Source organism: Tachypleus tridentatus, chromosome 12 (genome assembly GCF_004210375.1).
Source record: "Tachypleus tridentatus isolate NWPU-2018 chromosome 12, ASM421037v1, whole genome shotgun sequence".
NCBI lineage: Eukaryota > Metazoa > Arthropoda > Merostomata > Xiphosura > Limulidae > Tachypleus > Tachypleus tridentatus.
Genome location: NC_134836.1, coordinates 105,074,735 through 105,101,891, shown reverse-complemented (window position 1 = coordinate 105,101,891; position 27,157 = coordinate 105,074,735). Strand labels below are relative to the sequence as shown.

The 27,157-nt window shown below is 30.6% G+C and overlaps 1 protein-coding gene across 3 annotated transcripts; it reads right to left on the bottom strand.

Moving 5' to 3' along the window:
- Positions 1 to 1,604: 1,604 nt before the first annotated feature.
- LOC143234225 (insulin-induced gene 2 protein-like) lies at positions 1,605 to 25,578 on the bottom strand. 3 transcript variants are annotated; one of them, XM_076471426.1, is made up of 6 exons: positions 25,557 to 25,578; positions 13,025 to 13,220; positions 10,615 to 10,739; positions 8,461 to 8,627; positions 8,257 to 8,356; positions 1,605 to 5,990 (listed from the first exon to the last, which is right to left on the bottom strand). In XM_076471426.1, exons 2-6 carry the CDS (start codon positions 13,206 to 13,208, stop codon positions 5,949 to 5,951), a joined length of 618 nt encoding a protein of 205 aa, XP_076327541.1. In that variant the 5' UTR covers positions 13,209 to 13,220; positions 25,557 to 25,578; the 3' UTR covers positions 1,605 to 5,948. The 3 variants fall into 3 exon arrangements, with proteins under 3 accessions (XP_076327541.1, XP_076327539.1, XP_076327540.1); XM_076471424.1 differs by lacking the exon at positions 25,557 to 25,578 and adding an exon at positions 19,021 to 19,325; XM_076471425.1 differs by lacking the exon at positions 25,557 to 25,578 and adding an exon at positions 19,098 to 19,292.
- Between the last annotated feature and the right edge of the window lie 1,579 nt (positions 25,579 to 27,157).

Below are 27,157 nucleotides of genomic sequence, written 5' to 3'. Positions count from 1 at the left end.
TTTCTATCAAATACATTTATGTACTTTCAGTTCAAAGAATTTTAATCAACCCTATATATATTATATCCATGTATTTCTCAATGGATTTCCTTGCATATTAATAAGTGACGTAAGATAATTCAATAAACACATACATGGAAAATATATCCAATATATATAAAATCGTTAAATTATCCATGTTAATACAATCGTTCTGAGGGTTGTTCTGATCGCACGCGGGCCCTGCGTGACCAGGTGGGTTAAGGTGTTCGACTCGTAATCGTAATCTGGAGGTCGCGGGTTCGAATCCCCGTCGCACCAAACATGCTTGCCCTTTCAGCCGCGGAGGAATTATAATGTGTAGATTAATCCCACTATTCGTTGGTAAAAGAATAACCCAAAAGTTGGCGGTGAGTGGTGACGACTAGCTACCTTCTCTCTAGTCTTACACTGCTCAATTGTGGACGGCTAGCGCAGATAGCCCTCGTGTAGCTTTGCGCGAAATTCAAAACAAATTGATCGCACGAAACACTACTATGCAACTTATAGTTTTTAAAACACTACACAATTTAAATGAAAAAGCTACTCACTAGTTTTAAACATAATTTTAATTGATGAAGGAAGTTTTTCGATTTCTAGTCTTCGAAAATCATATTTTACCTCTTTGTCTGAAATCATAAAACAAATACAATGCGATGAATTTGAAAAGATCTCACTAGAAAAATTGGTAATTAGATTTTGACTACAATTAATGATGTCATATTCTTCAATTACAAGACAAAAAATCTTAAAGTTCAAAATATTAAATTTTATGCGCAGAAGCATAAGCCGATAAAACCGTTTCGCCTCCAACCTTTCGCTCCGACCAATTATTCAATCTCTGATTTAATGTGCTTTCTCTCCGTCTCATTAGCTAACTGTAATTTGAATTCTCATAAGATTTTCTTAACGTATCGAACTTTTTATAATCGATATTGAAAGGAAAAATCGTCTTGAAATGTGTTTAAAAGCCTAGTCGTAAGACAAAATATCAAGTTCCGTATTTAAAAACGTGCATATCATAAATTATGCTTGTTTGTTTGTTTGTTTTAGCATTTCCGAACGCATTGAACACAAACATCTTGTCATAAAAGTGACCTGTATAACCAGTAAGAGCTTCCCTAAAAGCAAAAGCTTAGTCGACCTCCAAGACATAGGAGGGTTAAATGAAAGATTGTGAAAAATGTCACAAGAAACTCAGATGCGTTAAAAGTTCTCATGCAATATTAGAGGATGTAACCAACTTCATTTTCGAAAACTTAGAATAAACAATATTCCACTATACTCGTGCTTGCTGTTAATTTTACAAAACAACGCTTTGGAACATGGGGCCTCTGTTGGTCCATTTTAGTTGCGTCATCCTCTAAACTAAATTAGCCTTCAAAAAAAATTAAATAATCTTAAAAGCCAGTGCCTTTTAACAAGAAAACAGTTAATACCAATTAGAAAACTGTCGACCACCTTTTTCCTTGCATGTTATTTTAGTAAATTTTATTTTGGTATGTAAAAAATTATTCTTTTTCCGTTTCTATACCATCAGATTAAATATCAAATTACTTTAAAATAGTCAAAAGTTTCAAACAAAATGAAAGTCAAAAACGATTTATTCCATATATAGTCTTTGCTTTTCTACTTTCTTATAAAATAACACTTGTACATTGTTTAGTTAATTTCAGATTCTATACAACAGTTTTTCTTTCATCCAACAACACATTTTTCCAGTTACATTTAAACAGTTGCAGCATTTACTTAGATAAACATGTTATTTTAAATAAACCCATTCCTACTGAACCTACACTTATAAGACTGTCAATACTATAAAATCAACTCTCCTAGAGAAATAAATAAAACTACACAAGACACAGGAACATGTGACCATATACTGTTTCAAACATCACAGTGTTTTCTGCTAGAATAGTTGACACACATTATTTCTTTTATGGTTTTTCCCCTTCACTTTCTTTATTAAATCAGGTGTGTATGTACATTTTTTTCAGTTGTTGACAGACATACATACCTTTCAATTACTGTACATGCATACATATACAGATTGCAGACACAAGTCATTGGAAATTCCTAATACCACTAACAAATACAACGTTTTCCCACCTAGTTAACGGTGAGATAGTAACCCTAAATTCAAGCATTTTCACATAAATTTTTGACAATTAAAACACAGAATATTATACATATAGCAGACTTTCTCATCAAATTAGTCAGAAAGAATTATACATGCTCCTATTCAGACTTAAACTTAACTGCACCTCATTAACTATAAACATTTCAGTATTGCTATTTTTCCTCATAATTCTTTGTACAGAGCAACAAACTGCAACATGAACTGGTGTTAAAATTTCTGACTAATAAATCTAAGCATCTTTTTAAAAGTTCAACAGTACTATGTATATTAAATTAAAGTGTGTATTCATCATAAAATGAAAAAAGTGTACAATGTATGTGTGTATATAGTTTAACTGCTCTTACACTTGTTACATATAGTACAATTATCTCATGGAAAGTATAAACGTTTTAATATCAATTTCTATACTATCATTTTTTCAGTAGTAAATGCTCTCCTATTTACATATTAACAATAAGTAATATATACTTCTGAAATTCTGAAAACTTCGTTATCAAACATTGTATGGTGTTACGAAAATAACACAAGTTTGTGCTAAATAAATCTCTCACTTCTGGTTGATTATTTCAAGTTCTTTTCATAACTACCAAGAAGGTTTATTTGTTCATAAAAAAAATAATAAATCAAAGAAAAGGGGTTAACATGATTTTGATACATCCATAAACGTTTGGTACATAAAACTAAATAAATATTATTTTATTTAAAATAAATATGTTTTAAAACAGTTACAATACCAATTTTATCAAAAGTTGAAAAGCATACAGGGTAATTTATCCAATACTTATCACCAGCACAAAAACACAATATTTTGTAAGAAATAGATGTATTTCGATTTAACATCACTGTCAGTTAATTGTTGCTCAGCAAAAAATTAAGCAATATGCTATCTGTGTTGTATTCACATCAAGGAATCAAACCCAAGATTTTACAGTTGCAAGTTCATTGGTGTGCTGTCAGGGGTTAAATACTTATAACTACTGAGACTTATAATTTCAAGAATATTATGAATACATTAAAATCATCTAGAAAGCTAATTTTCAAGAAGATAAAAAAAAGAATAAGATACACTGGAAGCAAATGAAAAAAACGTTTTTTTAAATGCATTATTTTAAGACTGTTTACCAATTTAAAATTATAAATTAAGATCTCTCCAAAGTAACATGACAGGGTAGTAACATTCTTTCAAAAAAAACTATTTTCAGGAAAAAATTATTTCTTTCAGGTCTACAACATTTACAAAATACTAACATTTCAATTCTTTCTCATATTTCTACCTAATTAACATCGCTTTTGTCTTTACAGCAGCTGAGAGCAATAAGTTCATAATATACTTTCTCCAGACTATAGAACTACAGAAAAAAAATAATCTTCAAATAGATTGCTACTTGATAGCAGGCCACAAAATGGTGCATTTTTTATACAACAGAATATTTGATCTAACATGTGAAACAAAATACTAATAATTTAAATAGCTATCACAGAATATGTCAACACAAAGTTAGGTTACAATACAGCAGCAGTTAACATAGATAACCAACACACTTTACAGGTTCCAATACAGGACAAAAGAAGAACAGCCATAAGATTCTCTGAATTTTTCCAATTTAGGATAATTTTTTTTTCACTTTTTGAAGTTTCAAATTTTCCAGGATTTCCATATCTTCAACCATCCTACATAAACAACTAAACCCACAGGTTTTATTTTTTACAAAAAACAACACAAAAACACTTGAATATTTCTTGAATGAAAAGAATCATTAACTTTACAAAAATACAAAAAAATGCATTTGGGGATTATCTGAATCATCGTCCAATTAGAAATATCTATCAGAAACATCCATCATATTCATGTTTGTTATACAAATATATTTTACACAGTTCTTTTAGTACGCTTAGAAGCATTATATAAAATATTACATTACTTAGACAAGTAAAATTAAAAATTTAAACTTGTAACACTTCATACAAGATTTTACAAAAAAACTTCTCATTTTAGTCAGTTGTATCCACAAGAACTTATGTAGTGACAAACAGAAACATCAATATTACAATGACTTGCACAATATAGCATTTGTAACCTACAAAGCTACAATAAATCACAAATAGTTTCTGCTTGTTTGAATAATAACAATTAACTTGTTTCAAAATATTTCTCAAACTTTCCCCATTTGAAAAGAAAAAATAAAGACCTCTTACTTTCTCAACAAAAGCTCTGAAAATTAATAAAATCCAACATCAGGAATCATTGTTCAGCAAATAGTTACTATAAACATAACCTAACTAATAATCATACTATAAATTCCACTGCTGCCACTAAACACAGATAAAAGAAAAAATTTAGTAAAAAACAAAACACAATAAAAACAAACTAAAATCTATAATATTCCAATATTAAGTTTCTTATCCACTACTTTTACACAATAACCTAACATAAATGTAAATAAAAAAAAAAAAACTTAAATAATCAGTGTAATACAACTGTAATAGTTTATATGTCATTCCTTCCATGCTACAGATATGAAACCTGTGTAGAATAATCTAGTGTAATAGCATAAAGATGTTACAAAACCCTGAGATGCACAAATACCTTTTTTTAATCTACTATTACATTTTATTTCACTTTCCCACATTGTATCATTGAAAAAGAAAGTTAAATATGCCTTAAGAACTATTGTTAGAAGATAAAAGGCTTATATATACACACATACAATAATGAGAGAAAAGAAATGCACAAGAATGTAAACAGACAGACACAAAAAAAAATATATTAAACTCCCCTCTCATTCTTTCATATAAATGTGCTACAATTAGCACATTGAAATTCCCACGTCTACACCTGTCATGGAAATTTATCTACCATAATCCATAATTGAAATAAACCTAATGTTTAAAGTACAGATTTATTTTCTTCAGAAATGAGCTAAAACATACTTTGATTCTACTTTTTTTCCTAGCATTACAGTCTACAACAAAACAATAAAAAATTTGGAAATCAAAGTTGTAAATAAAAAAAAAACTATTGATCATTCACACTAATCAATTTTAAAAAACGTTTTGCTAACCATTCTAGCCATTACAAATTGCATAGGAAACCCTCTTTAACTGAATTCTAATTTCACTTGTGGCATGTATTATGTAAAAAAATTCCTCAACAGTTATCTAATAAGACATCCTTATATTGATTGATACAATGGCACAAACATTTCTTCATTCAACTTTGTTTACAGTTTGCTAAGTATTTTTAATAATTATTTTCATATACTTTTTTTTTTACTATGTATAACTTTTTTCTTCTGATAAATTATACAATTCCTCTAAAGAGGAGTAATAAATTTCAAACCAAAAATAAACTATAATAAATTACATTTATTCATACAAGTTTCTGGACATCTAAAAATTTTCAATTTTATCTAGTGGCCAGTTCCAAAGATGGTTGATTCTTCCAGTTTTATGAAGTATTTTCTTACTTGTTCACAAGTGTAAAACACTAAAGCATTATTCCTTCTTACAAAACATCACTGTTTAGTCAACACTGTTAGGCACTTTTATTGTATGTGATAGAGTTTAATGAAATGCTGTTGAAATGAAAACAAACTCCCACACTTCTCAAATCTTTCAACACAAAGTTAGGCTGGAGCAGTCTCTGCTATCATGCTTCAGATTTCCTTAAATTTGAGTCAGCTGAATGTGGTGGAATTTTTGCCTACAACTTAAGATTGCTTTTCCCAAACAAAAACACACACAAAAAAAACATGAAAATCTGGGAAATATAAGAATATACTGGATAATGCTATTCAAGATGTCTTTTACTTTCCAAGTCTATGGAATCATGCTGAAAAAAAAGTCAAAATATAAAATATTCAAAATAAACATGTCATAAAAATTATTAACTTCCAGCAAACATTGTTTTATGGATTACACTCAGACATTTAAATGGAAAAAAAGTAAGTGAATTACACAACTGTACAGAGAACTAACCACAACCACCTCTCAAATGATTGTACAAATAATTTATCCACCGATTTAAAACTAACACTTTAAAGTTGGTTACTGAATAGCTGAGAATATAACTTCTACAAATCACATTTGCTCCTTTTTCTTAAAGAATCAAAGCCAATTCAACAGGAGTACTGATCAAGAAGAAACAACAAAAATTGAAACTAGCTAAATTTTGCTTTATAACCAGAAAATGTCATTTCTAAACCTACTGAAAGTGTGTAAGTTATGCTTTAAGAACTTTTTTATGCTAAGCCCCAACTCTAAACACAACTTAATATTTCTAAGCATCCTTTGAGTAAAATAACTCTCAACAACTCTTCATATCGAACAATGCTGATTAAATGATGAAGATATATAATAGCAGCTCTAAAACCCACCTCTAAAGTACCATAGGACGATAAATCTAAGTACAGTGTTCAAAATTAATCCCTTTCCTTATATCAACCACTTTTAAAACATTTAACACTGAAAAAACAAATCAGATATTTATCTCTACCCTTTCTACAGTTATCTTCCTCACCTTGCTAAGACTAAAACACAATCCTCTCTTTCTGCTTTAACTTTAATACCTCTTTACATGAAGAACATCATTTACTGTCCTAAGCCTTGTTCAGTTATAAGTATCTATAGTGGTCCTCAATTCAAATTAACCATTAACAGTTTTAGACACACTTTCTCCATAATCAAACTAGTATTGGGAGAGAAAAAAAATGGGCATTCTATAATACTTTTATTATTAATAATAAAACCTCAACTACAAGAACAGTACATTCTGTCTATTACAAGTACAACTTCTCTTAAATACACAGAGATTGGGACCACACACAGTAGCAAAGTGAGTGTCACTGGAGGATGAGGGAAACTCATAAGTATATGCTTCCTACAGAAATTAACACAGCACCATAGACAGGTTGCCACAGTAACTTTCACTGTGTTGCCTAGTATTTTCTCCCATGTTACTCCTGTTTAAGGCTGTGCTAAATTCAGTGTGAATCATAAGTTATATTTTTGGAAGTCCATAACTGTTTTTACATTCTTTGAGTCTAAAATCAAACTCTGTGTCTAGGATTTTAATGGTGTATTCAGCAGCAGTTCCATAACACAATACTAACTTCACATCACTTTGTTTTTTTTTTCCTTTCCCTCAATTCAACCAATCAATGAACACACTTAGATTCAGACATGACAGAAAGCAGTGAGTTGAGGTAATACTGTCAACTGGGCCTGGCATGGACAGGTGGTTGATGCACTCGACTCTTAATCTGAGGGTCACGGGTTCGAATCCCCATCCCACCAAACATGCTCGCCATTTCAGCCATGGGGTCAGAAATATGGGACAGTCAATCCAACTATTCATCAGTCAAAAGAGTAGCCCATGAATTCACAGTGGATGGTAATACAATAAAAACTTTCATTATTAAGTGCATATAGAAAGAATAAAAAATCCTCCTTGTAAGCAGGCCAGAGTGGCATAACAGTAAAAGCCAACTTTTTTTTTACATGATTGTACAAAACAAACTACGTCAAATAAATTACTTTTTAAATATTCAAAATATTTTTAAACTCAAATATCCACTTTATAATACAAGCCATGAAATCAAACAAAGTCAGTCAAAAAATAAGTGTTTGAACCAGACAAACTGCTTACAAACTTAAAGTGGTGTGTACAACATGAGGAAATTTGTGGTTTTGAACCCCTGACATAAACTACCTGGGTGACATGGAACTATGGGTATTTATATTGAAGTATGCTAATGATCAAGCTGAAGAACAGTTCACTAGAAAAATTAGTATGAAACAAACACAGCTAGAAATCAAAGATTTACACAGGCATTTAAACAGAAAAACACAACAAACTTTGCTTTTATTATAAGTCAGTTTCTTGGTAGAAGACTTTTTTTTTTTAAATTCTCCTCTCACTGATAATTGTTTTCAAAAAATTTAGGAATGCGAGAAAACCTGCAATAACGTAACTTAGAATGTGAAAGGAGTTATAAAAAAAGTTTCAAAGTTTACATCTTTAAAGAAAAACTAGAGAAACTGCTGTAATAATGATAAGAGATTTCATATTATGCTCAAAGAAAAACAGAAGTATGTACCACTGCTAACTGTCGTCCAATGTTACCTATTGTAATTCCACCAGAGAAAAATACGCAAGGGAGCCAGGATCGAATGTATAGGAAGTCTCGTTCTGTGTAGCTGTTTAAATAATAATATAAATTAATACATATCACATAACCTAAATCTAGCTTTTGATAGCTTATTTATCAATCACAAACATATCAACAAATGGAAGTACTTACTTGTAAACTCCATGATAGACTAACATCTGTGTTACAAATGTTGCAATAACAGCAATGCTCACACCTAGACCAAACCCACTTCGAGTCCGATCAAACCACCACCACAACCCTACAGAGAGAACTGCAAGTGATAAAGAAAGCTGAAGGTTGCTGCTGAAGTCAATCTTCTAAAATTAATGTTAAGTATAATATCAAAATGCTACAAAAAATATGTAACTAAAGTGACTGAGATACAACTACCAAAATTCAACCTAGTACTTATTAACTCTAGGAGAATGACCTACTTACATTGTAAATAAGTAGGTAACTCACATGGAAGTTCTTTATAAAAATGAAAATAGTTTTAAACTTGTCTTGAACAATCCTAAGATTATATAATTTCAGAAAAGACATTTTGATTTTTTCTACTATTTATAGTAATAACTCATTATTCAATACAGTCATCTGCACTCAGCCTGAATAATTCATGTGCAAAGCAATTTTCATTTTGAGCACAAAAATTATATTTATTATTATACAGTTTCACATTTCATTTGCATAACATTTAAAATTTAAATGAAAATCAAATGTTTTCTAAAGTAAATGTTTATATATTATTTTTCATTTTCCTATTATCATACATCATTAACTAGATATTATCAACATACAATGCAATAAAATGTTTAAATCTGAGAAATGGAAGAATGTACAGATTTTCTAAATTAATAAATATTTTATGTTGTTTTTCTAATAATTTCATGTTTATCTTTTCACTTAGTTTATTTTTTATTTCCTTTCCAATTTTGTTTTTTATCCTTGATACAGATATGCCAACTTATTCCTGGCCAATGCAACCCTGAGATGTTCAATAGTTACCTTAGGGCAAAGACTGTTCACAAATTCTTTCACTAATGCTACCACATGCACAAATTACACCATTTTGCTTAGAAATTACCATAAGTCAAAGTACATCAAGTTAAATGTGTACAATCGTAGCATTTTCAAATATGCACTTATAAAACCACAAATATTACCTAACTAATTACAATATAAACATAAAACCTAAATGCAAACTGTTTAGCAAACTTAAGGTTAGAAACACTTGCCAAGTACTTTGTACACTTCAAGAGAACAATAGATCGAGTTTCTCGTGTTACAAATCCATACACTGGAAGAGGATTTTTCAGGCAATAATTGAATAGTGTGAAATTTTGTCTTTATATTGGTTATAAGCACTTCATTCAACTTCCAAAGTCAAATATACATTGCCATTCTAATGTTTCTAAGCTTAAGGTCAGACATACCTATTTTGAAAATCAAACTCCCACCAAGAAATCCTTGAAAATTTTCCAGACAATAATGAAAAACAGGTGGGACTTCAACCTATACCAACAGTCTATTTTATTCTCAAAGTATCAAATATCATAGCTCGTAAAATTTAGACTTGTAACTGCAAATGAATCACTTGACAGCAAAAACCAATTTTAACTTCTGTTTTAAATGTTTCTTCATAAAATAAAGGAAAAACTTAGGTAACATATAACTAAGTTATAGCATACTTGATAACAGTAACTTCATTACAACAGGTTCATATTAAACCAATTTAAATTTTTAACACAACTCAGTAACATCCAAAGAAAGAGTTTAAAATTAGTGGCAGTAACATGGGGTTAATATGATTTGTCATAAGCACACACCATCATAGAAATACTTACATTATTTTAAACCAAATGTACTTTGTTACATAATAAATTTTCTTTTTTAAAGTATATTGTTTGAACTTCCCAAAGCAAAAATATTTTTCACCATTGTGCATTTCTTGTTCTTAAGTAATTTCAATATAAGTATTAAACTGATAATAAACTGAAAATAATTTGTTTTCAATAGAAAGTTGGATATGAAGCACATTACCACTTCAGTAGGTTTAGATGTAATTATATCATCAGGTAGTCTGGTCATTCAAGTAAAGATTGCTAAAATATGTTTCTCAATACTTTGTTTTGGCAAGTCTAATGGTTGTAAACATATGGATGAATAACTCTTCCACACACACCAGTAATACTGTATTAATTTATGGTGTACTAAATTTTTAAAAAATTTATAAAGTTTTCATATTAATATCAACACTAAAAATAAACCCTTTAACTATATTAACATTAAAAAAATAAAGGATACAGCACTTGCATGGTTAATACCAACAAAAACAGCCACACATCTCATCACACTGGACCATTCCTGTTTATAAAGCTGGTTCTCCCCAAGCTTTTGGTCTACACAAGGATAAATAAGACCGACAGCAGCTACAGAAAACAGTAAAATGCATAACAATTATAAAAGTCAATGCAAGGAACTTCTAATGAAATACAAAAAAAATACATATGTATAAAGCTTATACTTAAAACACCATTAGAAATATCTTTTAAATGAAATTTAAAAATACCTTGGACTTGAAAGTTTTTGCAGTAATGTTCTGAAGTTTAACTAAACACAATAAATAATGGTTTATCAAGAAACAAATACAAGATAAGTATACAACTTAAGATCAACCTGCAAACATGAATTTTTACATACATGTAGTAAATCATTTAAAGAAATCCAGATAATTCTATTTTCTTTCACATGTAACATATTGATTATCCATTAATGAACACTGCAGAACAACTTAAATAATAAATGATGCTTTTAAGTATGTCCAGTGTCCTAAAGGGTATGCACTTCACCAGCTTTATTTCTTGTTGTTATTTTCTTTATGGTTAAAAATGCATTTTTCTGTAATACAGAACATAATATATCAAAAGGATCTTTCTTAATTCATATTAATGCTTTTAAAGACTGAATTTTTTGAATTTAATTATTTAAGATTATTACAAAAAATGTGCAACTTTTTTACAATATTCCTTACAATAAGAAGGTGATACTCAAAATTATTCAGCTTTATATTTAAGCTTACATCCTGAAACAAATGCTGTAGCTCTAAAGTTTACTGAAACAAAATATGCATACATATTTATAATTGAAACTTTGTAATAGACAGGGTTATCCATTAATTTAACTTTCATAATAAAGTCTCAGATCTTATCTTTCACAGCTGATAAATATATTTATTTTGTTTTTCACCTCAGTTATCATGAATTCCAACTATTAACTCTCCAAAGTCTTTTTGCATTTATTCATGCAAAAACCCATTTGTACCATTAATAACTTGAATCTTATGTCACAATTACTAAGATTAATGCCAACTTATACTAGCATGTTAGAAGGATACATGTACATTGCAACTCAGCATTTCCTAATTACAAAGCATTGAGAAACAAACTATAATCTTAAACATTATGGTAGTGTGCACCACTTGGTTATTTCAGAAATGTTAACAGAAAGAGACAAAATTAAATAACCTTTTTTTTTTAAATATAACCTATTCATAAAACATTAATTGTATTATGTTAAACTTATTTTTTCAACTGATAACTGTTGAACATTTTAAAAGAGCTGATATACAGTATCAAGCTCGAAACAACATTATCACAAGTGATATCACAAAAAAATTCGACAGCGTTGTATCTGATGATATAACACCAATATATTATTTATTTATTAAACTCAATTTTAAGACTTGTAAAAGCAAATTTATTTTCATTACTTTGATGGGGCTGATTTATTTTGATTCAAAGCTGCTACAGTAATATAATTAAAAAACTAGTTATACATGTATTTACTTTGGAACAAAGCTGCTACAGTAATATAATTAAAATACTAGTTATACATATATTTACTTTGGAACTCCAAGAAAGCAAGGTATTATGAAGTAGTTAAAATGCAACCTTACAAATCTACCCACAGCAATAAATTATGTTCTTGTAAGCAGCACAGCTTACTAATTAACTAGATTAATTGATATGATCAGGTACCTTTGAGCATTTATATCAATTAAGCAAAATTGTGGTTAAATCATTTAATGTCCCAAAAATTATCAATTAGCTGAAATTGTTCCAGGTTATTCCAATCATCCAAATGATTAAAATACAGTGGAACCCCTCTAAAGCAGTCACCTTCGGGACTGAGACAAACTAGCCATAACTAGCCAAACTGTACATAATTAGGGATTATGTAAACAAAAAACGAGACTGTGATTGAATGACTGCTTTCAAGGGGTGACCAAATCTGAGGGGTTCCACTGTATTGTCATTATTATTTCTCATTATTTGATTGATTCAAAGTTCTGACAGTTAGTGCCACAACTGAGAAGAAGAATCTAACTAAAATTAGCATTCCTAGTTATTGCTATTTTTGATTATTCCAACAATCCAATTATCATGTGAGAATAATAAATTAATTTAATGTACTTAATCAATAAGCTTAAGTCAACAATAAATTACTAATTTCCAATAACTTCCTAACTCTAAAAATTTTCATGACTTTTTGATAAGCAAAAGATCCATATGTTTGTTATATTACAGTGAATGTAATTAGCCTATTAAAACAAACGTAAATTACTGGCCAAAAGTGACATCAAGTTTTCTTTTCATGTGTACCTCATCAAAACATATATCTTCAGAAATTTCAATTCAATGCATTTGTTACTCACCTGATGCTGTCCCACAGATAAATGGAACCCACCATGGAGAGTATAAAATCGTAGATGTGAAGGGAAGTTTCAAAGCAGGAAGGAGCCGCTGGATTTGCAAGAAGTTCAGCATCAGGGCAAAAAACACTCCTGTGGTGAAAAGCACAATCCCTCTAAAACACAACTGAGCCATTGTTGCTCTCATGACAAGGAATGCCTAAAGTAAGAAAAAATATTACACTCTTTAAATCAAAGGAAATGCTGATTTTTCTGAACTTGCTGGGTACTTCTAGTTAGATAATATCATACAAAACTATCTAAACTCATTCGTTTCGTTTGGTTCACAGGAGTTACAAAAATGTTTTATTAATCAAGCAGCAATGCACAACTCTCCTCACAATTTTTTGCTATCATTACACACAATATCACAGAAGATAAAATTTATAACTAACATACTGTTCTTGGAAAAAGCAGTGTATTTCAAACAAATTTACTTGTCATGCCAACATGAGATCAGTATAACCATGACATGCAAGCATCTAATTAAAATCATTACTATTACAAGAATCTATTTCAAACATACTTCTGGGTAATATAAACAAACTAGATATGCTTACCTTGAACTGAATGATTTGCTGTTTTTCACAGTTTTCTACATTTTGGCAGGTTAATATGCTTTATAACATTAGCCAAATGACAATGACATGGATTACCTACAAATTGTGACTATTTTTAAACTAAAAATTATATTGGTGATCTAATGTTAATTCATCAACCTCAACAAAGCCCTCACTGTATTGAATTGAATCTGTAATAACCTTCAACAGTCCTTAAAAAGACATTAATAAAGATATCTTTCTCGAAAAACTGCAAAAAGATGCAAGCCATGAATAAATGTAAAAAAAAAAAAATTATTAGAAAACTGAATTAATTTGAATAAAAATTATGATAATTGCCACATTATAAAATGAAGAATTTTAAATTCAAATAAAATTATATCAATCTTCCAAAAAGCTCCAGTCATGGAAAACATGCACACAATTTTCTTTAGTTCCAATAAAAAAAAAAAAAAAATCACAAGAGGAATTCTTCAGCTAGTTAATAGTACACTTTTATTATACTTAATAAGCAGCAAAATATCTTATCCAAGAAGAATGTAAAATCATTTGATTATTTTCAGTGAAAATACTTAAGTGAAAAGACTCCAGGATCAAGATTTAAGTTTGAACCTCTGTCTGCCCTAACAAATGAGCTATAAAGTAGTACCAGGAATGTTCTCTTATAAAGATTCCAACTAGGAATGTGATCACTATATTATGTTCAGGGATCAGAGACCAAATCATAACATTTGATCACAAAACTACAGATATTTATTAAATCTGTAAGGAAACCACAGAAATAGTGTTACACCAAAACAATTAATAACAATTCAGATCTCAATCCCAAAGTATCTTTTCATTTAGAAATATCGGGAAGTAGACACTGAAAGAAACTGATATGTCAATTAAAACAGGCTCTTTATGAAGTTCAAAAATGAAACAAATTACTGTAGATTGTCAAGTGACATATTCCAAAACAAAAAAAAAATCTCAAAACCAGTCCTTATCAGTCAAATATTTATTAAGTCTTCCCTTTAGTTTATTGCATCCACAACATCTGAAAGCAATCCATTCTTTTTAGATAAATAACACTTTCTTAGCCACTATGGGGATTTGAGATAAAGTTTACTTTTATAATACTGTCAATTTATACTTGATTAAATACAAAAAAATGCATTAATACCATCAGTTCATTTAACACAATTATTCTAATCAGATCTTCTCTAACTTGTCAAAAGTAAAATACATCAAAAGATTTTAACCTGTCCTTTCAACAACCTTTAGAGTCCAGATATAATCCTATTAACCCCTTCCAACAATTCAATGTTCTAAGATAAAGAGGCCAAGACTGAACAATACTTCAAATGTGGCTTAACTAATGATCCATATAATGTGCACCTTTATAAACATTAAAAAGTTACTGTATTAAAACCACTGTATATCAACAAAATACAAACAGAGGTTAAATATGGATATACATTTTACACACACAAAATGTCAAAGATCTTCAGTGATTTAAGATATAATAAAGTTTTGTTTGCAAGAGGAAAACTTACAAGATAAATAAACAATTGGAAATCTAAAACCTATAAATAGGAATTGTGAAAAAGTAAACAGAATTAGAGATATTGTGGACGTTATTTACGAAAATACACAGCCCCTCTTTTGGATCCATGCTATTACCTAGAATTACATTTGACTAGGTCAAAATAATGTCTACAGTAATATCAAACCTTACTTCCTTACATTTGACAATCCCTACTTGGAGAGTTTTAAATTATCAATTTCGAATTTATCTTGTTTGCTGTTTTTTAAAGCTCAACTACTGATAAAGGATTATTCTGTATATGTATGTTTTCTTAGAGCAAAGCTACATCGGGCTATCTGCTGAGTCTACCAAAGAAAATCAAACCCCTGATTGTAGCACTGAAAATGTGTAGACTTATCACTGTACCAGCAGGTGGTCTACTTGGTATATTAGCTAACTTTATACACTGTAATAAACATAGCTATATGTAGCTGATATACAATTCATAATGATTTACTGTAGTTATCAAGTATTTGATCACATTAGTTCAAGATGTTAAGGTGCAGCTGGAATTTGTTCAAAAATATAGTGAGCATTTATGATTTGGGTTACTAAATTCTCCATATATAATGCACGAGGAACTCAAATTACCAATACTAACAAGCTTAAAAATAAAATACGAGCCTCATATTTTGTCCATTTGTTGGAATATGGCATATGTACTGAATCAATCACAGTGGCCCTGCTCACCACTTCCAGTTTTCAAAAGTGGTCTCCTATATACACTTACTTCAATATAAGACGTGAATAACTAATGAAAAGCTCAAGATGTCTCTAGTGGTTTTCTAATCCAGTTTAAAGTGCTAGGAACTCCTCTCACTCTTTAAAAGATTTTTAAGCAGGTAGGTTTTGCATTTAACCTGCTCAAAATTACATATTTTTAGACAAAATACATCTTAGTTATGAAGCTTGATAAATTGCAATAGAATTATTTGATACTGATAGTTATTTAAGATTTTTTTTGTTATTTTAAATGTATTCATATAAAACATTAAAAAAATTTTCACTTCATGTGTGTAAGAAATTTGAAAAGGCTCAGCAATCTATAGCAAGCCACAATTTAGTACAAAGGTCATTTTAATTAGAAGATATAATTTTTTGCTATATTTATTTAGTATTTTAAACAATAAGTTTATAAACTTATTCATAAATAGTAATCTATATACATATGTAATGTATAATAATTGAAATGTAACTTTTCCAAAACACTAGTCCACTAAAGCATAACCAAAATGGATCACTTTTTAAAGGCTAAAGGTCAGTTTTATATTATTGAATACGGTCATACAAATGCACATGCATCATGCTAATAAAATTCTATTATGTTAACCAGACACAACTAGACAAGTTAACCAGTCAGTATAATAAAAATAACAAATACATATAAATGTATAATGTCACGAACTTTAAGGTATTTAGATTAAGCACTTGTGTTTTCATGTTATAATTGTTTTCATTCTAGAACAAAAAAGCATAATTTATAGTTATTTCTTAATATCTTATGGTGATTACGAGGTCGGTTAAACTGACAGTTCCCACAGTATGACAGAGAAAATAACAGACAAAATATAAAGTTCAACTGAAAACAAATTTTTGAAATGCACTTAGAAGGTTTTAGATACTACACAAATGATATGCAAGATTTCTGGGAGGGATAGTTTTTAATCATAACATAAAAATCACATCACACTAGAACTAGTATCAAAAGATAATATTTGTAGAAACAAATCTTTAGTAAAAATACTTCATTAAAAAAATAACTGGAAATCTTTACTGAAAGTCTACCATATTTTGTGAAGGTACACATACAGCATCAAAACTTAATAGTGTAAATACTTAATTTATACCAAGCCTGTCATGAAAGGGTTAAAGTAATTATTCTATGAAACTATATAATAAAATTTAGTACTATGTGTATTCATTACTTTTACTCCTTCACTTAATACCAAATATAGAGGTTGACTCCCTAAAGACACTAAATGTATAATGTACAAAGCATTCAGTATCAATTATTTATCTATTATTTCTACTTCACCCTGTATTTAAGCTTTTTGAAGAAGCACCACTTATAGGTGTAATATAACAACCTTAACACTAGAATATTTTTTTCAACTTTTGCAAAATACAGAGGAAAATGTTTTTTTTTAAATATCCTACAGCTTTTGCAGTAGCTTAGTTAGTATCATAGGAAAGGTTTGGGTGCAATATACCAAGCTGCTTTTGTTGTATGCTGGCATGAAAACAACCATACGAATTAGAAACTGACCATTTACATCAAATTTCTTTTCCCTGCAAGTCTAACAAGAGTGCTTTTTTTGTACATTTATATACATATATATTTATGAATATACAAAAAAACATTTGTATATATCAGCCTCAGCAACAAATGGTAAAGGTTTTAAAGTATTGTTTGAAACAAATCTTTTATTGTTTAAGGTGCCTTTTGCTAGAACATTCTAACAGGGTTTTATACAGTTCCTTACATTCCCTATTATGAACAACTATTGTGGTTCATGATAATATCAGCTATTGATAAGCTATCAATGATAATATCACATGTGCTTGTGTTACACTATCTTCATTTTCTCATAGTCAGAAAATTTATAACTGTAGTAAATATATCACAACCAAGGTTAACTTACTGATAAATGAGAAAAACTAAAGCCCTAAGATATAGTTAAAATAAAGTTTTTACAGAGCTTTAGCTTTAAAAAAGATTTTTTACATTACAATACAATGTTTTGCTAACAGGTCCCTATAATAAAGCAATTTCTAATATTTTCTTGCAAAAAATATATTTCAAACTTTGCCCTTAAATCATATTTCATGAGCTTCAATTATTTTCAAGAAAACAATTATCTATTAACAAAACTACTTAATACAAAAAAATCTCAATTTTGTAGTTATGTAACTCAAAGTCTTAATATAGAACAATCACTTTTGCACATGTTGAGAAACTTAACATCAGATAATTTCAGAGAGATAAGTTCAGCTCCATTCCCAATGCAAAAATAAACCTAATTTCTCACTTGCTAATAAAGTTAAAATCATAAACTGACAGCCAATAAGCTTACAGTATAATTGAAAATAATTTATAAACCTTCCTATCTTTAAGATTTATTATCCTGGTTAATTAACAAACATGCATTCCATAGTTTTCCTCAATAATTTCCTATATTCTGTTTTTACCCATTAGGAATAGTTTCAAGTCTAAATATGCCTTGTAAAATGCGCCTTAAAATAACCAACTATTTCAGTTCACATTAAAATTTAAGAAACAATAACTGACCAAAAGACCATAAAATGCTACAGCTGGGAAACTTAACTAGGTCAATTTAAGCAAGTATGTTGACATCACTTTACTTATAATATTCAGTTAACTAATGCATATATCTATGTCAACTTAAGTAACTAATTCACTCAAACATAATTAAACACTAAAATATATTTATACACATACACTATTGAAATTTACATGAACGTCAAATTTAATAACAATAATTTACTAAGTGAAAAGGACAAAGCCAAACTAACAGTAAAAAAGTAATTATGGTAAAAACAAAAAGGGAGAAAACGAAAAAATACAGTTCTGAGTTTTATATACTGCATAAATCCCTTGATTTGTGTTGTTTCAGTTTTATGTCAACTAACGATGACGTATGCAACTCTTAATAAATACTTATCAAATAGTAATTAAATTATTTACATTATTATTTTTAAGTGAAACATTTAAACAAAAATTAAATCTCTGTTAGAGTTATAACTAGAAGTTAAATCTAGTTTCTATTATATGAAATAATAATAAAGTAAAAATACGTAAATCATCTTACCAACAAATTAAGAAGTCTGAAGATGGTTACAAATATAAATTTCAATACAAAATCATAAAGTTACGTTGATATCTCACTTTAGTTCGAAGAGCAGAATAGCAGGATACTAAAGCCAAGGCTCTTTATCAAAGCGTCTTCAGCTTGCACATTTTAGATGGATTTGTTATAAATCTCTTTGTTTTGATAACAAGCTATCTTGCGTTAACTACACTTAACTTAAGCACAATGTATATATAACTCATCTAACAAGACAGACAAACTATCTTCTCAATAGCATAATTTTTGCATTTACCCGGCCAGATGGTACGTATTACGCTGTCAATTTCATAAACTGGTGACACGTTTTAACCAATAGCGTTTATTCTTCCGTCGAACGACTACCAGTCGACATATAACAACCAATAGCAATACAAGTTTGGGCGCACAATCAAAATTGTTATGTGACATTTGAGATATTCCGATGCCACTTAGGCGCAAGGGGGCGCATAACACTTCTAATCCAATCTAAACTTCTCAAAAACACAGCGAGTAAAGGCGCATACAATCAAGCGAAGCTCTAATCATATAGTGTTTAATATTCATAATCTGCATCCTACAAGAAACAGAACACCTCACAAGGAAACAAACAACACTCACAATGTTCAATTAACATAAATCGTTAATAGGCTACACGAATCACTAGTTTATCAATGCTGAAATAAAGAATGTGAAACCAGATGAAAGCGGCATTGAAGGAAATACTCAGTGATATTCAGAATGTTTCACAATAATAATAAAAAAAACAGTTCACTAACAATGCCTATTCAAAAAACTAATATAGTATGGTCAAACAGTGCCATGAGAAATATTTAAGGCTAGTTCCAAATTGTTTCCACTGTAAATAGGTGAAATATTGATAAACCAATCATTCATCTTGCTACCTATTTAAAATGGCCAAATTTAAAAACACTAAGTAACCTTCCAGTTGAGAGCCATAACAGTGATCAAGCATTGATAGCTACATTATCCAATAGCTTTGAAGTGACACTCCAGAGGTATCCAGAGCAAAGTTCCATGACAGGGATTGAAAGAAAGAGGATACCTTAAATAAATTTCCAAAATATTTTGATTAATTGGCATAAAATCAATTTATATATGATAACAAACAAGAATATGACAATTAGGTTGAAACAAAGTAAATGTAAATCTTTAACTGAAGCTCTGAAATTAGTAATTGAATTTGAATAAATTAAAATCGCAGAGGAATTATTAAAGGCACCATATAGAAGTTATACCCTCTACTTTGCTTCATACCCTGGTATGGATACTTCCTTCTTCTTTGTCACTCCAAACTAGTTGGATAATCCAATTACCATTACTTCATTGTTGTTAGGTTTTCAGTTGGGATATTATCGTTGTCAAATGCTGGTTCTCATAAAGAGGTAACAAAATTAAGTGTTTTTTTTTATTATTATTATTCCATCTGTTCAGCTTGGAAGCAATTTCAAATTGAATTTATTATAATTGCCATGATATTTTCCATCATAATCCATTGGTTTCTTTACTGGCTGATGCTTAACTGGCCAGCTAATTGCTTTGCTTGCACTTGATTTGGTAGTGTCATGGCTGAAGCAGTCTCGTAAAGTTCGAAAGTAATAGTCGTCACATCAACAGTTGTAAATAATGTAAACAAAATAACTTCACCTATTCAGTATTACGAAATAGATGGTGTTTTATATTCATCTTCTTGAGTCGATGCAGATAGAAGTGAGGTTGGTTTTTCAAATGTTTTATTCTGTTACTAACGCTCTTTCGTACCTCATTCATATCTTTCTTTATTACATTCAGGTCTTTTTGTACTTTTTCCAGTTTTGTCATCACACCCTTTCTATACTTCTTCAGTCTTGCTGTTGTAGTATCTATGTAAGTCTCTCCAATAAGTTCCTTAACCTTGTCTTCAATCACATTTATTTTTAATTTTAATTATTTTATTAAATGTTTTGTCTCTTTCTTTTAACTCCTCTCTTAAGTTCCAGTTTCTTTCCTCTTGATACTCTTTTAATTTTCTGTCTCTTACTTCTTGGTATATATTTAATTTTCGTCTCTTTCTTCTTTGCCTTCTTTTAATTGTTGTATTATCTTTAGAACATCTCTAATTTCACTTCTCGATCCGTTTGCCACGTTTAAATTGAACCAAGTTATATTTTGTTTTCTTCAGAATAATTCTACAACTGATACTGGTGTTGTTACGTGTTCTTCTGAATTATATGATGAATGTAATGCAAAGTTTGGTCCACATAATGGCAGAAATTGATTTATTTCTTCCTTAACGTTTGTTACAGGCTGCTATTATTTGTGCACAATTATAGGTCTACATTCACCAAGAAGTTTTCACTTAAAGGGAAATTTAATCGCCAATAGCGTTACTATTAATTGACTGAATTCCCTGATTATACGTGAATACTAACATTGACATGAATATTTCATTTTGACTAAAACTATTCTGACTGAAACTGAACTTATGTTTCATCTGTTCTCGTGTTTATAATGAAGATATATTTCTCATAATGTCTCTCCATCATCAACATTCACAAATATTCTAGTATTTTTGGGCTTTTTTTTATATAAAATTACTTGATCTTAACATCATGTGCCTTCTAGCAAACACATAAATTAAAACTAAAAATATATCTTGCAATATAACGTTCAACCAGAGACGTCAGAACCGGGAATGCTACAGCACCCTCTATTTTACATATTTGATTTATATACTTACCGTAAATTAAATTATTAAATTAATTTTCTGTGGGTCACAAGCCCCTCCACCTCTATCATTAAGCTGCCTTTTGCAGCAGAGAAACTGCTTCAAACAGATCCTTATATTTTCAATCTCACATCGTAAAATCTACATCCCCACTTTACAACTTCTTTCTACATCACTGCGTTAAACAAGCAGTCGAAAATATAGACATTAAAAAAAGAACAAATTTATAATAGATTTCAGGATAACACTCACATATGACAAATATCTACACTTAAAACACCAGAATGAGATTGCGCTATCACCTCTGGAATAGTAAACGCCACCAAAACAGTAATCGCCAAGAGAAGACAATACTCTCGACATCTATTTAAAACAAAGATATGATGTTTTTTTCAACATTTAGCCAATATTTTCACTTTCTTTCTACAATCCGGGCACAGCCCAGCAGATTGGAAAATTACCAGTTCTCATAACATTGAAAGCTGATCAGTCTTCACAACACCCTGGAAACTGCACACTACTAAGTTAGATTAATACAACAGGTGAAATACCAAAAGTAATAATCACACAACGATTACTAATTTTTATAAACTATTTACGTACGTACAGAAATAATTTCGTTTGGTTTTATTTTGAATTTCACGCAAAGATACAAAGATCTGCACTAGCCATCTCTAAATTAGCAGAGAAAGACTATAGAGGAAAAGCTATCACCACTTAGGTCCCCGCCAGCCACCCAAATAATAATGATAAGAAAGTTCGTAAATAGAGCAGAATAGAAGCAGGAGTGAATTATTATTATCCTTATTTTTATTTATTCTCCCAACTATCACCTTAGCATAAGAACCAATAAACTTTAATCAGGTCCTGCTCATAACAACTATAGCGAACTCATAGGCCTATGGCCACATCTACATAGCCCCTAAAATTCAAATTTAATTTTTTTAACCAAGTTTCGAACAGTAATAGTAAGCCTACTTATTTACGTGCTTCAATAAAAATTAATGGTAATTTTGGGTTCGGTTTTTGGAAATCGCCATAAAAATATTTTGGCTAAATAACCGTGTTTCCCAAACAACTGAGTGAAAAGTTTTGCCTTTGTACAAACCTCGAGGCCTAGGCGATTCGTTTGACGCCACTTAGAAATTGGTGGGGCCAACAGTTCAGGAGGAGTTACGTGACACACACAGACACTGAATCTTATTATGTAGATGAATATCAAAATTATTTCTTTATTAGATATAGATGAAATTTTGTCAATAAAATAAAGCATTATATAATTAATTCCACAGTAATTCTTCTATACAAAATGTTAAAATATCAAATCTTATTATTTGCGTCATAAACCCTCAAGCTTATCACTGAACTACAGATGGTATAGGGATTTCCGTTCCAATTTTAACGAGTTCTTTAATATAAGCCGGAAAGTACATTACTGTAAAAAGAATATATGTTTTTTTTCTTGAATTTCGCGCAAAGCTACTCGAGAGCTATCTGCGCTAGCCGTCCCTAAATTAGCAATGTAAGATTAGAGGAAAGGCAGCTAGTCATCACCACCCACCGCCAGCTCTTGAGCTACTCTTTTACCAACGAATAGTGGGATTGATCGTGGATTTATAACGCCCCCACGGCTGAAAGAGCGAACATGTTTGGTGCGACCGGGATTCGAACCCGCGACCCTCAGATTACGAGTCGAACGCCTTAACCCACCTGGCCATTCCGGGCCAGAAAGATTAAAACATTGTGGTATCGTTTGAATTTCGCGCAAAGGTACACGAGGGCTATCCGCGATAGCCGTCCCTAATTTAGTAGTGTAAGATTAGAGGGAAGGCAACTAGTCATCACCACCCACCGCCAACTCCTGGGGTACTCTTTTACGAACGAATAGTGAGATTGACTGTCACATTATAACATCCTCACGGCTGAAAGGGCGAGCATGTTTGGTGTGACGGGGATTCGAACCCGCGACCCTCAGATTACGAGTCGAGTGCCTTAACCACCAAGCCTTGAAATGAAGAAATATTACAGAAGAAAAAGTGGAACTAGATTCGTGAACTCACGAAATTCAGAGAAATCGAGCGTGACCGGCCGAAACGTGGATTTTATTATTGTTATTTTATATTAATCTGGCAATTTTCAACTGCATGTTGCTGTTGATATAATCAAAATATTTTCAAAAGTCAGATAAAAAATTGTTAAGGCAATTAAGTGAAGATTTTAATAATATAAAATAAATGGTAAGACTGAACCTCAGTAATATAGTAATTTCATAAAATGCTTTAAATAGTATTAATTTTAGCAGATACTTCGCGTTTACCAAAGGATCTAGTCTCAGTCAATACTAAATTTGATTTTAAAAAATCAGTTATATATTTTTCTTCCTTACAAAAGCGATTTCGTTCAACTAGATGTAAAAAAAAAAAACACAAACGTATTTATAACTATAATCCACAAGTAACAAGTCCTCTTATCAAAAAAGGAAATGTCAGGCTGTATACAATACAAAAAAAAAAAAAAGAGTAGCCCAAAAGTTGGCAGTATATGGTGATGACCAGCTGCCTTCCCTCTAGTTTTACACAACTAAATTAGGGGCGGCTAACGCACATAACCCTCGTGTAGCTTTGTGTGAAATTCAAACAAACTGAAACTCAGGCACTCTTTTAACCAACTCTATTTGATGTTCATAAGCCATTTCCCCACAAGTCTTCTGAAACTACACAAAATACCTTCATATTCCTAAAAACGGAAGTACAAGGCATTTCAAATGACTTTAAGAACCACTGAGCGACTTTCCTAGTGGCTGAAAGTGAATATAAATGTACTGATACAATTTAACGATAAAACATTTTTACGGTGAAACAGCTAGATATAAGGATAAACAGAGCGCATTAAAAAAAGATCAAATCACCTGCCAACTACGAAAAGAGAGATAAAAATCCACTTTAAAAAAGTTCCAAAAATTAAAGTATTTACAATTTTTGGCCAAGGTTACTAAGGTTTTATCTTTTTTATATGCAAAAACGGCTCGTTTGGGTTGAGAAAATATTTTACATAGAAGGTCGAAACGTTGTTCGCTCTTCTATGTAAAATATTTCTCAACCCAAACGAGCCGTTTTTGCATATAAATTTCTCAACAAGTGGGTTTCTCGACATCACTGATTAAGGTTTTATCTGTTGCTGCCTAATTTTGAATTACTGAACAGATGTAAATTCAGCAGTCACACTACCCACAAAGAGGTTGACCGCCATTCTTATAACGCACCCACAGCTTAAAGCGCGGAGAATATTTTGTGGTAGCGCATAAACTCGAACACAGGATCAGTTTGGGCCTTACTTAAGTAAGCAACATCAAGATAACATTTTTTTCTATTGAGTAAACTTAAAACCAACTTAAGTTATGAGGTCAGTTCCTTTATGGTTAATAAATATTTATTTGTTTCGGATATTCATGTAAAGTCAGATAACATAGTTGTTTTGCACTGTTCTTGAACTGATAGCCTCGAAAGAAGACTGATAATCAAGAACAACTACCGCAAAGTTTTGGGCTACTCTAATCGAAGTGTGATTTCGACCGTTAAACTTGTAACGCATTCGTAGCTTCAAAGGATGGAACGAAAATTTAAAGCAACGGGTTGTGAGCTATGGAAACTCACTTTCACACTCCGGTACACTAAACAAGACCACAACTTACTCATTTTACATTCTTAATACTCAAAAATATCTATTGACTTTCTACATGTTCACAATTTATAAAGATACTTTATTGTATGTAAAAAAAAATAACAAAAGCTACCTTGTTCTGCGTCACAAACAATTCTTTCACATTTTCTTTTTGAAAATTAGGCCTGGCACGGTAAGGTGGTTAGGGTGTTCCGACTCTAGTCTTACGCTGCTAAATTAGAGATGATTAATGCAAATAGTCCTAGTGTAGCTTTGCGAAAAATTCAAAAAACAAACTTTTCGACAAAAAATGTTTAGAGTATGAACCACTTTTTAAAACTTAATTGTGCGTTATTTACCTTTGACGTTATCACAGAGTATTATTTCATAACCACTCACGAAGAGGTGAGAGATATTACGAATACCCTCATTAATATGGCTGACATTTTGAGATTAGATAAAAGGGTTAACTTGCAACAATTTACAGTAATTTTAGGTTTATATTTTATAAACCAGTTTTCTACGTGATGAAACTCTTCACTTTCAAATTAACGGTGTAGTTAGAACAACTAGACTATCGTTGTTGTTATATACACGTATATTTCTAAACAGCAAGTTTGTTGTCAGTAGAAATTACTGCATTTGTATTACTTTTGAATTTTGATTCCGGTACATGGATATTTTTGACATCCGGCAATATGATCTCAAAGATTTTAAGTTCAATACCTTATTTAACTTGATTAGTTATCAAATTTACACTAAACTATTGTTTAAACGAAACAAAACTTATTTCATTTAGTGGTACCTGTCATAGTTAAATACTAAACATATTAACAACGAACTTAATATCGGCAGTATGACTACGTCACACCATCTTCATTTTATGAAGTGAAGCACAGTCGTTGACCTGGTTATAGTCGCCATTACGACCTTCTATGTCTAATTATGAATTAGTAACAATTGATCTTTTTTTTGTGTGTATACAACTAGATACCAATTACTAACTTGTTTTTATGCAGTACTTTGGATGCTAAACTACTATTACCTTCACGAAAGTCCTGAGGACCTTATATAACAGTAGGAGCCGAGATTCAATCCTGGAACTTCATGATGGAAGTATCAAAAATAATCTACTTCTCTAAGTTCTTATCCATTAAACCTTGGATTAACAACTTTAATGTTTCTAAAGAGGTGTATCCTGGCTTAACATGACTGTGTGTGCAATAAGTTTTTCTCATTTGTGGTTCATATCCTGTTATTTTAGTATTATTCCAATTTGCCTCACTGCATTTTTATATGGTGTGATGGGCTATTCCACATAGATCAGTATCACTGAATCTTGTATGTCTATTTGCTCCCAAATACTAAATTTTATCTTTTTACTTCTCTAGTGTATTGAAATGCACATTAAATCACTTAAAAACTTACTAGATAGGGTAAACACTGTTTACTACATCCACTGTGAATAGTATAGTTGGAAGTAATGTTCTCTGTATGTTTTCAGAGAGTTGTTCCTCTCACATATATAACATGACTGTGTGTCTGGATTTTACTCCCCATTTGTTATTCTTTATTTTGTTCTTTGTCGAGTGTTCTGGGTATCCACAGTTTAAGGGGGAGAATAATGTGTTTTTCTTCCATCACCTTGGACTCTTCAGCTAAAAAACCTTTTTGTTGTTGTTGTTCTAGAAATTAGGCACCCTATCATCACAATCACTGAACACCCACAAAGAA

Coding starts and splice junctions, on each gene's coding strand:
- LOC143234225 (XM_076471426.1), bottom strand. CDS start 13,208: ATGAGAGCAACAATGGCTCAGTTGTGTTTTAGAGGGATTGTGCTTTTC. Junction 10,740..13,024: donor TATCTGTGGGACAGCATCAG/GTGAGTAACAAA, acceptor TGTTTTCTGTAG/CTGCTGTCGGTCTTATTTAT. Junction 5,991..8,256: donor TTGGACGACAGTTAGCAGTG/GTACATACTTCT, acceptor CTTTTTTTTCAG/CATGATTCCATAGACTTGGA.